The 16,266-nt window shown below is 39.9% G+C and overlaps 1 protein-coding gene across 10 annotated transcripts in view; it reads left to right on the top strand.

Moving 5' to 3' along the window:
• The window catches only part of GPHN (gephyrin), a 582,839-nt gene that overhangs the window by 415,193 nt on the left and 151,380 nt on the right, over window positions 1-16,266 (top strand). For 7 of the 10 annotated variants that reach the window (XM_077818687.1, XM_077818689.1, XM_077818690.1 and 4 more), the window contains one exon: window positions 13,704-13,760. The exons of the other annotated variants lie outside the window; for them this stretch is intronic. In XM_077818687.1, the coding sequence (XP_077674813.1) occupies window positions 13,704-13,760 (57 nt within the window). The remainder of the gene's footprint in view (window positions 1-13,703; window positions 13,761-16,266) is intronic. 10 annotated transcript variants of the gene reach the window in all.

Here is a 16,266-nt window from a genome sequence, read left to right on the forward strand (position 1 = left end):
TGTAACGTCTTTCATACTGCTATTTTTATGGATCTGAGCATATATGTTTTAGGAAGTGATTCCCGTTACACTTTAGGTTTTCATGTCTGATACCTAGAATCCCCTCATCACCTTAACAATGATCTTACATACTCAGCCATGATTTCTCACTGCAGTCCTTTTGTCAGCTGTGTGCACTCCACACACCCACCATGGAGGTTTTGGCTACTCTGGGTAATTGGGAACCAGGGACACTGATAGAGACTAATACCTAATCTGGTAAACTGGTACATTCACCCGAAAAAGGTTGAGAGACACTATTGTAGTCCATGACATACCAGAACTCACTTGTATTATTAAATCTTAATGAACAATAAGCACTGTCTTTCATTAACTGGCAAAGCAGAAAACTAAGGTAATGGAAAGGGCTACTAGGTTGTCTGGAATCATAACAGTTTAAGGTTCTCTAGTCTGCCTTACTTATCAATGACCGTTTGATTTCTAAATAAAGTTCTCCACTCAATTTAATATAGCTCCTACATAGAAATTTTCCCACTCTTCTAGTCCCCCTCTGGTTTTTCCCCACTTCAGTGACAAAAACCGACCACTTTTTCATTCACTTAACATGTGCGTAACATTTCTCCAACTCTTTGTATTGCAGGCAAGCAATGACTGTTTGACATTATCTGTGTGAAGTGATATGACTGCATCTAAAGACATTCTTATTTAGAGTTGCCACTTTCTGTTAAACACTGCTCCCATACTAGGTCCCCACTGTAGTTATGTGCTAGATAGAGCAGGGGTCGGCAACCTTTCAGAAGTGGTGTGCCGAGTCTTCATTTATTCACTCTAATTTAAGGTTTCGCGTGCCAGTAATACATTAATGTTTTTAGAGGGTCTCTTTCTATAAGTCTGTAATATATAACTAAACTGTTGTTGTATGTAAAGTAAATAAGGTTTTTAAAATGTTTAAGAAGCTTCAATTAAATTAAAATGCAGATCTTATCTGTTTAGTGTGATCCTTGCCCTTGCTTTTCCTTACTGAGTTTTCCAATGTCTGGCACGTATTTGGATACTTCAAGCTGCATGCAGGCTTCTGAGTGATCAGTTGTTAACTGACTCCGAGAGGGACAGAGGACAGATTTCATGTGTGAAAATACCTGTTCACACAGATATGTGGATCCAAATGCTGAAAGCATTGCAAATGCAAATTTTCTTCAAATAGTTAAATTTCACTGGCAGGGATGTCCAGCAGGTCAGAATAATCTCCATGATCTCTCTCTCAAGTGCACTCCGCAGATCTCCAAACTTTGAAGCCCACAATTCTGAGCTTTTTAACTGAATGAGCTGCATTTTGAAATCTTCACCACCCATCCACTGAAATCCAAGTTGCTTTCGTTGAACTTTTCAGGTTTAATTAGAAAAGAAAGCATTGTGCCAAATCGCTTGAAATCTGTCAGAAAATTCTGATTCCAGTTCTTGCATGTACATTCTAATCTCAAAGTCAAACGCAGTGTGCTGTTCCATGTGGCATGATAGTGATGTAAGCAGCAAATCAGGACTTAAAAATCCCAGCACAGTGGCGCTGGAACAATTTTTAATGTGGGGGTTCTGAGCTTTGCCCCTTCTTGCCCCTGTCTGCACCCCTCACTGCCCCAGTGGGCCTCAGCTGGGGGCAGCTGCAGAGCCCTGGGAGGGTGGCTGGGACCCCAGGCCTGCAGCAGAGTCCCCCAGACAGGTGGCCGGGGCTGGCAGACGGAACCCCGACAGGCCGGTGGCCAGTACCTCAGGCCAGCAATGGAGCCCCCAGGACCGGTGGCCGGGACCTGGCAGCAGGCTGAGTGGGACTGGCAGATGGAACCCCAGCTGGCAGGGGGCCAGCAGCCGGTACCCCAGGCTAGCAGCAGAGCCCCCAGGACCGGTGGCCAGGACGCGGGCAGTGGAAGTGCCACTGAAAATCAGCTCACGTGCTGCCTTTGGCACACATGCCATAGATTGCCTACCCCTGTGCTAGAGCTACAGAGAATTGACCTGTTCTGAACACCAGCTGTCAGTCTAACCAGCTTTATATGACTGATCCTAGAAGACATTTTCTAAGAAAATAGCTATTTGAGTTCACCGACATTTTGTTCCTTCAAACTTGACCAAAACCAAATGAACCATGAGATAACTCCGATGCTGTTATGTCAGCCATGTATTAATATGGATGTAATTCCAAAAATGTACAGCGATGAGGACATTATCTCATTCACAGGTACCACAGGGTAAATAGGGGCATGATTATGTATTTAGCATATTACATTAATGTTAATGTAAATGAGATGGCTAAATCACCTTGTATACACCTTGAAAATGTGCCCTTAACTGTCTGAAGTTAACTTTGTTATAGTGTTGGTTGTTTGGGGTGAGGTGGTATTAAACCAAATGTATGTAATTTATATTTATTTAATTTTTAAACGTCAAAATGAAGATTATCCCCTCAGATTAGTTGTTCCTGAAACCCCTGGTTTGAATAAGATGAAATCACATTTACTCAATATGGTGCACTTCAGCAGTACACAAGTCAGTCTGTCTGGAAGAAAAAATAAAGGCTTATTTATCTGTTTCTGATCCAATTACAATATTCTATGACAAGAATTTCTCTATTTCAGGCACTAATTGTGACTAACAGTTCTCAGTCTATTAAAAATTGTGCCACCCAGGAGACCCAAATTTAGAACCCTTTCTTTCCTAATAAAGGGCAACTGAGTTTCCCAGAAGGAAGGCTCAAGATCTGAACCCAGCTCATTTTTTCTAGGTTAATAGCCTTTTTTAATGACATTTTTGTGAAAAACTTGTGTATTTCAGTTTTTTTTGTTTTTCACAATTTTTTGACATCTTTAGCCAAAAATTTTATAAAAAATATCAAAACCTGAATTTTGAATGGCAATACATTAAGCTCATGTGGGTACAGGAATTAACTTTGCAGAACAGATAAATGAATAGTTATTTTTTCTCCTTTTATTTCTACTTCGCAAACTCATGTAGGAAATGGGTATTTAAGAACAGCAGCAGGAATAGATGATTTTTGAGATTTTAAACTCTTTGGTGCATGGATTTTCTTTTTGCTATGCATACAATGCCTGCCACAATGGGGCTTCGGTCCCTAATAGACGCTCCCAGGTGTTATTGCAATATATGTTATAAATAGTAATGTGTCACAAAATTTTTAAACATTAAGAAACAAGAAATTTTTAAGGATGGGGAGAATCAAAGGTGTAAGTTCCTTGTTTTTTTTAATGTCCAAGTCATTAGTGGCTGTCAAGACAACAATGTTGGGTTGCGTTTTTTAAATTTATATTCCTTCTGTATTTTCTTATACTTTTTCTATTTTTTTCCCTTTTCACTTTATAGCTTCCTCTTTCATTTAGACCTAACTCACTGTGGGAAAAACTTTCCTTAATTATGTCTGAGATTTTTCATTACATTTTGTTTGTGATAAAAGGTACTATTGTCATGTGCAGTGGTAGAATTCTTATTTTGTTCTTATGCTAAAACATCATCTTTTTGATTGAAATGACTGTTAGTTGTAGGTGAGACAACTGTGTAAATGCTCATTTCTGCACACACAATGGAAATAAATCTAGATCCGCCCATGCTAACTAATACAATCATGTCATTGTAACTGCTCTTTTGAGAGTTAAACCATTCTGTTTACAAAATTCTGTCATGCATTGTTTAGTGAGCTTGGTTCTCCACAAGTTGATCTCAAATCATGTCTGATTCAGTTATCCAAAAATCACAAGACTTAGCTAATTCCCTTAATGTATTTACATATAAGTCAATGGATTCATTAGCCATTTGTATACTCAATTTGAATTTCCACCATTCAGGTATTATATTTATAGATGGAGTAAAATGGTAGGGAGTACCATGCATTACACTAATGTTGTTCGTGTCAGTTCATCGTCTGCTTCATGTAGTCCACTGATGGACTCCTTTGATGAGACTATCTGCATCTTATATACTGCATACAAATTGGTTGCATTCAAGTTGAAAGACTCGAGTAATGGTATATTATGGCTTTCCAGCTTTCTCAAATATCCTCACTGAACTACTGTCTCATTACCAAATTGTATTTTCAAAGAAGCAGGGATCTGAGGTTTCAGTATAATATGTTAATTTAACTATTACTATCAACAACATAATGGATGAAACCAAATTCAGTCTCTCACTCAATCTCTAAACTCAGATTTTCAGAGCTACTTAAGGGATTTGGATGCTCAATTCCTTTTAATTATAATTAAGACTATATTTTAATCTTGGTATTTTTAGTAAAAGTCATGGATAGGTCACGGGCAGTAAACAAAAATTCACAGCCTATGACCTGTATAATGTACCCCTGACTAAATCTTGAGGCGGGGAGGGGCAGGGATGCCACAGGTGCTCGGGGGAGCAGCCGGGGGCACTGCAGGTGCTGGAGCGGGGGGGGGTCGGGCAGGCAGCAGTGGCGGCATGTAACCCAGGACTGCTGCTGGTGCTGGGGGGTGGTTGGTGGGGCTGGCAAGCTCCCTACCTGGCTCCATGCCTCCCCGGAAGCAGCAACATCTCCCTCCCTCAGCTTCTAAGCAGAGGGGCAGCCAGACAGCTCTAAACGCTGCCTCCACTCCAAGCACCGGCTCCTCAGTTCCCATTGGCCAGGAACCGTAGCCAATGGGAGCTGTGGGGACGGTGTCTGCAGGCGGAGACAGTGCCTGGCTGTACCTCTGCCTAGGAATGTTGCTGCTTCCAGGGAGTCCCCTAAAGTAAGCGCTGCCCAGAGCCCTCACTCCCTCCTGCATCCCAACCCCTAGCCCTGAGCTCTCTCCCACACCCAAATTCCCGCTGCTGGTGGTGGAGGATGGCGTGTTGGCCTGAGATTGCCCCAGCAACAGCTGGTGCGGCTAGCCCGGGGTCTGCCTGAGCTACTCAGGCAGCCCCTCAGCCAGCCACACCAGCCACTATAGAAGTCATGGAGATCCCAAAAAGTCACGGAATCCGTGACTTCCATGACCTCCGTGACAAACTTGCAGACTTAATTATAATGGTAAGTAGATATCCAAATACTCTAGGCTTTTGAAAATCTTGACCTGTAAATTGTCCATGTGTCTCTAACCTGTTTTATCCTCCTTCTGCTCTTCCTGCTGCATACATGCAGTGTCCACAAGATGGGACTATGCCATAAAACTGCTCGAATTGTATAGTATCTTCCTGTTCGACAGTAAAGTTTGGGCCAACTCCAATATTCCTTGAAGTCAATGGGACTGCTTCATTTCATTTCAGTAGACCTGATCAGGTTTCATGTTATTTTTTCAAAAATATTCCTCTAGTTCTGCTACTTATTGTTTATATCTTCTTCAGATTTCTGCATAAAACAAATAAGTCCGATTTACAATGAGGGCCTGATTTTCATTTCCACTAAGGCCTGGTGCAAACAAAAATTAGGCCCTTAAATTGTTAGCAACAGTGATATAGTGTGTGACTTTTTTTATTTTTATAACTCATTTATTTCTTAACCTTTTTGACTACATACTGTAACTGCCAATTTTGAACTTCTAAAATGAAAAAGTTTTGAATTAACAAAACTTTCAGAAAGCACCTGCAAAAGTTATTAAAAGGTGAAAACAATATTTTTTAAAAATGAGCAAACTAAATATTACTAACAGCAGCAGAGGAACAGGCTTTGAAAATGTAAATGAAGGATTAGTATAGAAAGCTGTCAGCCATGTGAGTTAACTTTTCCCTGGTCTAATTAGCGCTTTGCACTTTAATGAACTTGAGTGACAGTTAAGCTTGATTGATCTATGGAAGTCAATAGATAGATGTAAGAAAACAGTTTACTGCACAACAGGTGTAAACTACCAATGCATTTACATAATCTGATTTATAGGGACATATTTATATTTTGTTTTCTGTTTTACATATTAACAGGGGATATATCTGGTGGTAATAGTCACATGATAAATTGCTGAGCTGTGTGATCAATTACATTATATTGTACCTTTAATTGCCTCACCTGCAGTCTGCATACTACTCTGCCTCCACAATAACTTTTTTTTCCAAACTTCTTCAAATAGGCACCTTTTAAAAAAAACTTAAAATTTTACTACAAAAATTAGTCTTTAAAACCCCATTTCCCTAAACTTTACAGTGGTTTGAGTATATGATGAAAAATATTCAGGTATGGACTAATGAAAAGTTTAAGACCCCATGGACTATCATGGACTATCATAAAACGAAGAAATGTTTGATTTTTATTGTTACACGCCTCCCCCTTTCCTATGAAATATACAGCACTTGTTTCTAGTCCTGGTAGGTTGTAAAATAGCACACCTTAAAATTACAATACTGATTATTTTTAAAGAGTCTGTTATAGGTAAGTTTTTAGAAGTTACTAAGATATATTAGGTTTCAGAGTAGCAGCCATGTTAATCTGTATTCGCAAAAAGAAAAGGAGTACTTGTGGCACCTTAGAGACTAACAAATTTATTTGAGCATAAGCTTTTGTGAGCTACAGCTCACTTCATCAGATGCATTCAGTGGAAAAAAAAATATATTAGTTATTCCTTTTTTCCCCAAGAAGACCTATTATAGTGTTGGACTGATGTTACTAGTAAAGCCTGAGGCCACAGGCAAAGTGATAAGAAAAATATTACCAACTTTTAAAATAAAACAGCTCTAAAACAGTTTAAAATATATGATGATGTGATAGTGGTTTATTGGCACTTAGTTGGGTTAATTTACAAAACTTGTAAATTGTAAGCCACTTGTAATACAGCAATTCCAAACTCATGACAATAAAACCTTTATGCTATGCCACACCATCATGGGTATGCGTGTGTACGTTTGTTACGGGAATTTTCAACCCCTTTTACTTGAAAACCCTTACAGTTTATTTAGGAAACACCACCTAATTGGTGTTTATGTGGTCTATATCTTGTATAAATAAAAGCTTTTTCAGGAACAAGTTTGCTTTTATTATAGGTCAATGGAAAAGTTATAACAATTAGTGTAATATTTTTAGCTTTTAATTAAAAAAGGAATGGATTTGCCATAATATACTAATCACTAAATATACTTAAAAAGTATTTATTGGTATGAGGCATTTTTCAAAGAGGATTGTGAGTACAAACTATATTCTCAGTGTCTGTGCATTTCATCTCCTCTACAAGTATTTGCTGTTGTTTCTCAGTCAAGCAAGGATGCAGGAGATGAGAGCTTACTTGAATAATTTTCCTTATATTGTCTAGATGTTGGCAGTCAGAATCCCCCAAGATGAATGTATTAACAGGCATTATGCAATTACTCCGCTAACTAAAACAACTTCTTGCCAGCTTCAAAAGCCTGACTGTTTCTGACCCATTTTTAGTGCTCAGTCCTTAGCCCAGTTTCAGTTTGTCCTGTACAGTGGAACTTTGGCAAATACTTTCTGAGCAGCTCATCCAAAGCCTATGGAAGTCAAGTATTACAGGATCACCTTTCTCTCATGTGCCCTAAAAACAGCTCAGTTGATGTGCAGTATACACTTGCTTCTTGATTGCCATGCTCTTATTCTCTAAGACTGCCTGCGCTAGCCATGAAAAATGGCTAAAATCTTTATGCATTCACTATTGCAAAGAGCTTTCTTTGGGTGGATGAACTGTTTGTGAATTAGCCGGTATTTTGTAAGAGGCCTTGGAACAGGGCACTAGTTTGGGGATGCCTGTGCATATCCCAGTGCACATGTTAAGGTCTGGGCCCCTTAAAACTAAGAGCTATAGTCACAGGCATATGATTAGAAGCAAGTTTATGACATACAGTAAACCAGGATTGGTCTATGTTACAAAGTTAAGTCAACCTAAATCAACTTACTGTGACATTATGGAGCTCATCCACTGGATTCTGTCGCTGCCTGCATGTAACCTTGTGGTGACTTAATGCTGTACATCTTTGGTTCAAATCCCTGATATCAATAGCCTGCCCACAAGCAGAAGGTCTCATTCTAGCTTTCACCAGCCCATTCCTTGCAGAGTAATTCCAACAGTCCTTCCAGATCCAAGTTTCCCTAAATCTACTTCCTGAGATCTTAACTACCAGACACTTGGACTTTTCCCCTTTGGTTCATTGCCCCTGACAGCGTGAAACTGCCCCACTACTTATCAGCTGCATTTGGTGCCCACTCTCCATATAGTAGCACTGCAGAGACCTGCTTGGAGTAAAAATAAACAAAAGGTTTATTTAATAGTGTATTGACACGAGACTCACCCAGCAGCGCCTCCTGCTGATCGTCCAGGGAATTAGCTCGCCAGCCTCTGGAGCACCCTCTGTCGGCCGGTGTCTCGCCTGTCCCTCGCCCCCCGTGTCCCTCTTGAACCCCGGTGCCCCTTTCCCTTGGGTCTTGCCCCCTGGCAGTATCCCCACAATCTCTGGGTGTCCCCTCCCCAAGGAACCCCCCAACCCCCTATCCCCACCTCAGTATATGGCTACTGTCAGTCACCACCTAGCCCCCGTTCACTGGGGCTGACTGCAGTGTACAAGCCACTCATCACAGGCAAGGGGGTTTGGACCTGCTGCCTCCGCCTACCCTTGTACCTATTTGACTAGGCCTGCAGCCTGGGGGGTTTCCAGGCCGGAGCTCCCCAGCTCCTCTAGCCTTCCCCAAGCCCTGCTCCAGTCTATGTACCCTACTCAGCTCACAGCAGCTAGGTCCCTTCCTCTCAAAAGGCTAGAGAGAGTGTTTCTATGCTCCTGGCCCACTGCCTGCTTATAAGGGCCAGCTGGGCCCTGATTGGGGCTTGGCCCCAGCTGGGCCTTTTTTCCCAATCAGCCTGGGCTGCTTGCGTGAGCCACAGCCTTCCCCTGGGCTGTTTTAAGCCCTTCAGGGCAAGAGCAGGTGACCACCCAGCTACAAATAGAAAAAACACAGATTCAAAGATTAAATAGTAAGGGAGAGCAAACATATACAAGTTACATAGAAAATAAACATATAAACATATAGCGGCAACCTCAGGCTTTACACTTCTATATTGGATAAAATATCTTTTTCAACCGAGCTATCTATTGCCTTATTACAGTTTCTCAGTGTACCCTTATAGGGCGGATCCAGCATTTCACAGACAGCCTCCCACCTACAGGCTGGCCTCAGTTTCTGGAAGGATTTCACTTCAAACCCCTTTCATTTTAAAGGGCTTTGCAGTTTTTTCTTCAGTCACTTTACTTCCTTTGGTTTCAGAGTAGCAGCCGTGTTAGTCTGTATCCGCAAAAAGAACAGGAGTTCTTGTGGCACCTTAGAGACTAACAAATTTATTAGAGCATCCAATGAAGTGGGCTGTAGCCTACGAAAGCTTATGCTCTAATAAATTTGTTAGTCTCTAAGTGCCACACGTCCTCCTGTTCTTTTTACTTCCTTAGTAAGTAACTTACTGGATCTAAGTTCTCGTGATAGCATCATCTCTGATTGAGCTAGGACAGCACCCATTTTTCATTAGTGATGGAAATGGAGCAAAAAATGAATATGAGTGGGAGTAAATATCACAAAGTCAACAGCAAAAACTGAACTTTTAACCCAAGCTGGACAGAGGATTTTATTTTTAATATGACACCTCGTTTAAATGCAAAATCTTTGTGTTTAATATGCCAAACCACTGTATCTTCTGTGAGGTCATCAACATGAGGCGTCACTTTGAATCAAATCACAGTAACTTCAACGCCGCCTATCCTCCTGGCAGTGTTGCAAGATGTGACAAAATTGAAAATCTGAAGTCTTCGTATCACACTTCAAGTGTCATTCTCACAACATCAGCAGCTATACAGGAAAAAGCAACAGCTGCTTCTCTTCGAATAATATGGGTACTAGCTAAAAAGAAAAAACCTTTCCTGGATACTAAGCTTCTGAAGAAGTGCACATTGGACATGCTGGAGGAGCTTTTTTCTGGAAATAAAAACGAACATGACATTGTAAACCGTGTAAAGCCAATTCCCCTGTCTGATTCCATGGCAGTGTGAAAATTGGAGGTAATTTACAAGGATTGTCTGTCAGCACTGCTTTCCAATTTAAAAATGCCAAATGTCTCTTGCAGTGGACAAATGAAGTGATTTAAGTGACATTGCCCAGATATCACTGTTCGTTAGATTTTATAATGGTGAAATTTTCAAGGAAGAATTTTTGTGCTTAATACCATTAGAAACCTACACCACAGGAGTGATCATTTTTGCAAAGGCAAAAGGTTTTTTTGAAAAAAAGGGTTTAGATCTGCAGAAAGTAAACTTGCTTGTTACAGACAGAAGTCCCTCCATGACAGGGAAAGAGAAGGGCATCGCTTTGTGTTTGGCAGTGATACACCTTTCATTAAATACACTTCACCGGATCATTCACTAGGACACTGTGTGATAAGTTGTCTGGGGACCTGGAAAAAATAATGGGTATTGTGATGAGATTAGTGAACTACGTACGCTCAACTTCTAGCTTGCAACGTTGTCTTTTTAAAGCTTTCTTTCAAGACGTTTCAGCCAAATGCAGTGACATGTTGCAGCATAATGATGTTCACTGGTTACTTAGGGTGTGTGTGTTAGAAAGGTTTTGTGCGCTTCAAAGAGAAATAATATAATTTATTTCAAACCACAATACCAACAATATTAATGATGTCCCCTTTTGTCACAGGTAGCTTTTCTGTGCGATATTACTGGTCACTTGAATCCCCTCAACATGCAGCTCCAAGGCAGTGCAAGGAGTGTAGGGAATCTGTTTGAAAAAATGTGTGCCTTTCAGAAGAATCTTGAAATCTTTCAGACAGACTTAACAGGAAAAGTGTTGCACTTTCCACATTATGTGTTGTTGCTACAGAGGAAACCTTGTTGACAATGATGCAAGAATTCCTAAACAATCTGATAGAAAATTTTAAAATGCAATTTAAGAATATTAAAATTCCAAAGGATTTGCTTTTATTTATTTGTAATCTGTTTGTTGTCTATGCTGATAGACCTTGCCCTTCTGAAGCAAAGAACATTCTTGATTCAATTTATGAAGGTGTGTTTCAATTAGAAATTGTAAGGCTCCAGAGCTCAGATGTCTTGAAGGCAAAATTCAGAGAAATGGGACTTTGTGGTTCCTGGACTCAATATGCTGACCAGTTTCAGAATAACCAGAATCTAACCGTCTATCTTTTAAAAATGTTTGGATCAACGTACCTCTGCAAATCTAGGTTTTCCACCATGAACATTATAAAAAACCACCACCGCAATCACCTGACAAATGAGCATCTTCACCAGGGCATGCACCCTGCCCTGACCTCCTACAAACCACTCTTCACAAACCTTGCCAGAGATCATTGCTGTCACCTCTCCCATTAGAGATTGCCACAAATACGGGTAACAATTTTGATTTATAATCTTTGTTAAAAGATAGAAACACTAATATTTATGTTGCAATCAAGGTCTTTGTTTACTGGCAGATGAGGTGTTTGTTTTTTGTCAGCCTTCTGTGCAAATGGCCCGCCTCTTGTTAAAATTCTCAAATCAGCCTGCAGGTAGATCTAATTGAGTATCACTGAGTAGACACTTACTATAGCAACAGGAAGGGTTCTGCCATCGCTGTAGGTAATCCACCTCCCTGAGGGGCAGTAGCTAGGTCAATAGAAGAATTCTTCCATCATCCTAGTGTTATCTAAACCGAAGTTAGGTCAGGTTAAATCTGCGCTTGGCTACACTTGCGAGTTAGAGCGCATTAAAGCAGCCCCGGGCGCCCTAGCTCACTACCCATCCACACTGGCAAGGCATGTAGAGCGCTCTGACTCCATGGCTAGAGCGCTCCTAATACTGCACCTCGGCAAGAAGATTAACGCTTGTTGCACCTTGGCTGAAATGCCTGGGTGTCAGTGTGAACGAGGTGTCGCATTACTGCACTCTGATCAACCTCTGGAAATGTCCCATAATCCCCTTCAGTCAAGTGGCCACTCTTCTCATTGTTTTGAATTCGCTGTAGGAATGCTGATATGCCCTTTGAAAGCTCCGTTTCTGACAGCTGGCAGGCTTATCTGCTCCGAGACAAAGCAACCATTACAGTGGAATGCTGTGTGTGAGAGAGAGAGAGAGGCGGAGGGGTGGGGGGGTCTGCTGCTGTCTGAACTTACAAGACAGCATGCTGATGTGCTCTCAGCCCACCCACCCCCAAAACCCACTCTCTCTCCCCCCACATACACACAACACACTCCCTGTCACACTCCACCCCACCTCCATTTGAAAAGCACATTGCAGCCACTTGCATGCTGGGATAGCTACCACAATGCACTGGTTTCTGTGGCCATTGCAAGAGCTGCTAATGTGGCCACGCCAGTGTACTTGTAGCTGTCAGTGTGGACAGATTGCAGCACTTTCCCTACTGCGCTCTACATCTACAAGTGTAGCCATGCCCTATGTCCCTCGGGTTTGGATTCTTCACACCTCTGAGAGATGTAGCTATGCCAGTGTAACTTTTCAGTGTAGACCAGCCCCCATGTTCACACATCATCAGCATTCCTGCCATTGTGCCTTAGCCTTGACCTGGAAATATCACCTCAAACACAGAGCAGGAAATTGAGTTTCCATGGTGTATTCAGTTTTTGGCTTCTCTTCTGAGATTACTAAAAGGGATGCCAGTTAATGCCATTTGTGGTGTGTCTCAGTCCAGTTTGTAGTGGATACAATTTATTTTACATGGAACAGCCATCAAGCAGCAACAACTGCCAACCCAGGCTAGATTCAGATCAGCCACTAAGAGGTGAAAAACTCTGTATCCCCTGTGCTATCCAACTCTCTCTCCTCTTCCCTCTCGCCTCTCCTCAAATGATTTAGCTTAGTTTTAATTTCAGTTCAGAAAGAAAGAGTTCTTTAGTTGATTCAACAGTTCTGGATGAAACTTTTACTGTAAATGGATTTTTTCAGGACATAGTTCATCTGGCATTTGAAAATTGTGTTTACATATTAATAGCAATGTGAAAGGTTGGAGCAGCAACTTCATTTGTTTCTTCCATCCTCTACATAATCTAGAAAAGGATTGCTATAATTAAGGAAAAAGATCAAGGCAGAAGGAGGTGTTGGGAATGGAGTTAAAATATATGTACTACAGTAAATCTAATGTTGGTCTGGCATTAAAATTTTCTGGTTGGGCAGCACAATTGTTTAATTGGGAATCTTAATGGCAGTGGCTAAAACTTCTATGCCTGAGTCATGGGCAGCTTGTATTTTATTCTGTCAGGTATCAGCAATGATACTTGTCAGGATTGATAGTTCCATTTACAGTACATCTGTGTTTCTAATCATATGGTTGACACCTTCTAACTTCAGTTTATACCACAAAGTTAAAACATTAACTGGAGTGAAAAATACAGGATTTTTTTCTATCAGTGTGTAAGGACCTTACTTTCTCTATGAACCAAATCCAGACAATCACAAAATACTAAGTAATATTTATCCTCGGAGAAGAAGAAGAAGAAGATAGTGATTTCAGCATGCAAAGTTTTGGTGCAAAATTGGTAATATAAAGAAAAAAAATCTCAACAAAAACAAGTTTACGATGACTTGATAAAGCATCACTTATTCCAGAAACTAGAGTCTGTGTCCTTGTCCTCTAGAGATGTCTCAGAGAGTCAAATTAATGTCTTGCATGTACTGCTAATTGATTGTGTGGAAATTTTTTTAAGTTCACTTTTTCTTTATTCTTCTGTCTTTTTACCCATTTTCCCCCATTGTAGCAAATTAGACGGCCGGATGAAAGCAAAGGAGTTGCTAGTAGAGTTGGATCCCTCAAAGTAAATATGTTTCTAACATTTATTTTGCAAGTTTCCTTCTATAGCCTTCACTTTTCCTTTTGGAGGGGCGGGGAGGGAGTGAGGGGGCTTTTCCATTTCTCACCATCCCATTGTTTTTATTTCAGTATTTTTATCACAGTGGGTCACATTTTGTTTGTTTCTGTGCTACACATAGAAGAACCATCTGAAAGCAAGCTGCCAGGTAGTTAGCTTTGAATGTCACCCCAACTAGGAGATAACAACAGCCTCCTTAAGGTGCCTATAATTTGGGGTCATGATTACACGGCTTCTCTGATTGGTGTCATTCAGTGAGTGTAAAGTGCCTGTTATGTATAAAAAAGACTTACTCGTTTTCAGAATACAGTTTCCCCCTTTAAAGAATAATTAAATTGTTGTTTTAGTGCTCTCACTGTTTGAAATTAATTCCAGAAAAGCTCATTGTTATGAGAATTGATTAATTTATTTAGTATTTATATGCTTGAAAATCAGAAAGGTGTGCGAGAGAGAGAGAGATCCATCCATCTGTTCCGAATACGAATGGAGCCACCATTTAGCTAATAGTATTAGGCCATTTCTCTACCTTTATAAATATAAAGAGCATCTAAATCAGTGCCCGCTCTTGTACAGTGCGTCACATTAAACTTTCTTTAATTGTACATTCTTGCTAATGCTCTTGTATTTAAAAGACATATCTAAATAATCCAAATTTACCAAAATGCTGAAGGCACATACTATAGGCTACCCTGTTAAGATTCAGCTCCAACAATAGCTTTTTTAAAATCATTTTAATATATCACTTTTTTCCACTTTATTTCCTTTTCAGCACTTTATGAAGCACGCTTTTTTTTTCCTTCTGCACTCTCCTCGCCTCTCTGGCCTTTTTGGTTTTTGGTTTTTATTTTATTTTTATATGTCTGTGTGTTGCCTTTGTTCCAGGACAAGCCATCCTCTCTGTTCTCTAACACTGCTATACAGCTGCTCATTGTGAAAATGTTATTTCACTGAGCATAAAGAGGGGGAAGGGAAGGTTTAATTATGCAACTATTTCCGGTAACGACACCATTTAAATTTATTTCAGTGTAGAAAAAGAAACCAGTTTCTGTTTGTTAACACCAGTGATACCTAGAGGCATCTGTAGCATTCCTCATTGTCAATCTCTGTGAGGTTTTAGTGTTTCTTCTTTAGTTTTGGGAGGAGGTTACAGTTACAGTGCAAATGAGGGAAACACTACATTAATGATGCGCTGTTGTTTCAGTTGTAGACAATGCAACACAATATGAATTCACAGAAGGGAAAAAATGATAGCAACACAGTTTCTACTGTGTTGTGGGTATTGCATATGTATATAACTACCTCTGATTTCTGCTTTTGAGTGGAACCCTGCATTATAACTGTATATGCTTAATACATATACATATGTGTAACGTGTATGTATGTATCATTTAAGTAAAAGAAAGCCTTTTAGGGTTGGGACTCCATTTTATTTTAATGAGTGTTGCTCAAATGTCAGTTTAAAAAAAAAAAACCATGGGGCTCAATTTTCAAATGTGAACACCTAATTTAGAGTTCCAGTTTGTATCTGACTGCTCAAATTGGAACTTAGCCACTTAAAATGCTAATTTAGGCGCAAGAGTCCAATATGAACATCTAAATATAGAATTGGACACTGTACCTGAGATCCCCAAGTTTGAAAATTCACCCCAAAGAAGTTTTCTATGATTAGACAATTTTCGACAGACTATCTTGCCAAAAATAAAACATGTAAACAATGTTGCTGAAAGAAAATATCTTTAGAATGATGTGTCCATTTACTTGTATTTATTTTTCCCATACTAAAAAAAGAGCATTGTTAATCAAGAAAAATAGCTGGTTTCCAACTTCAGAGTTTACTGAGCATGTATATTTCTGTTGTGCAAAGAACTTTGACGTTTTCAAATGTTTTGCCAAAGGCAGTGAGAAATGTGTTATGCTATGATCTTATTTTTTTAAAAAAGATAAAAAGAAAGAAAGAAAAAAGAAAAAAAGTGAAAAGAGAACAGCTTGTTTTTTCAATTCATTTTCTGATGTTTATATGTAGCTCCATCGAAAGCTGGAGGAGCTCAGGGATCACCTAGAAGGCAATGTCAAAGGATGCTCTCTCCGAGTAAATGTACGATTTCACTCGGTGATTTATTTATTTTCAAATTTCCGCTGGTTGGTAACACCAAATCTGATTGGTTTTGTCCTCTCATCTCCATCTTTTCCTTTCTCTCTCTTTCTCCCTACCTGTTTCTTTCTTTTCTAGCTGGGGTTTCATTGTAATGTATGAGAGAATTCTAACGGACCTAGTGGGTTTGTTTAAAAGAAAACCCTAGTGCCTTTTTAATTAATTTTGACCATATTATGGCAGGTTTTAATGGCAGCAAATGATTAAACAACAACAAAAACTCCCTTTCCAAAATCAAAATTGTATTTGTAGGTCATTCCTGAACATTACAGTTAAATTACTATATATACTCGTTCATAA

Source organism: Eretmochelys imbricata, chromosome 6, assembly GCF_965152235.1.
Source record: "Eretmochelys imbricata isolate rEreImb1 chromosome 6, rEreImb1.hap1, whole genome shotgun sequence".
In the NCBI taxonomy this organism is placed as follows: domain Eukaryota; kingdom Metazoa; phylum Chordata; order Testudines; family Cheloniidae; genus Eretmochelys; species Eretmochelys imbricata.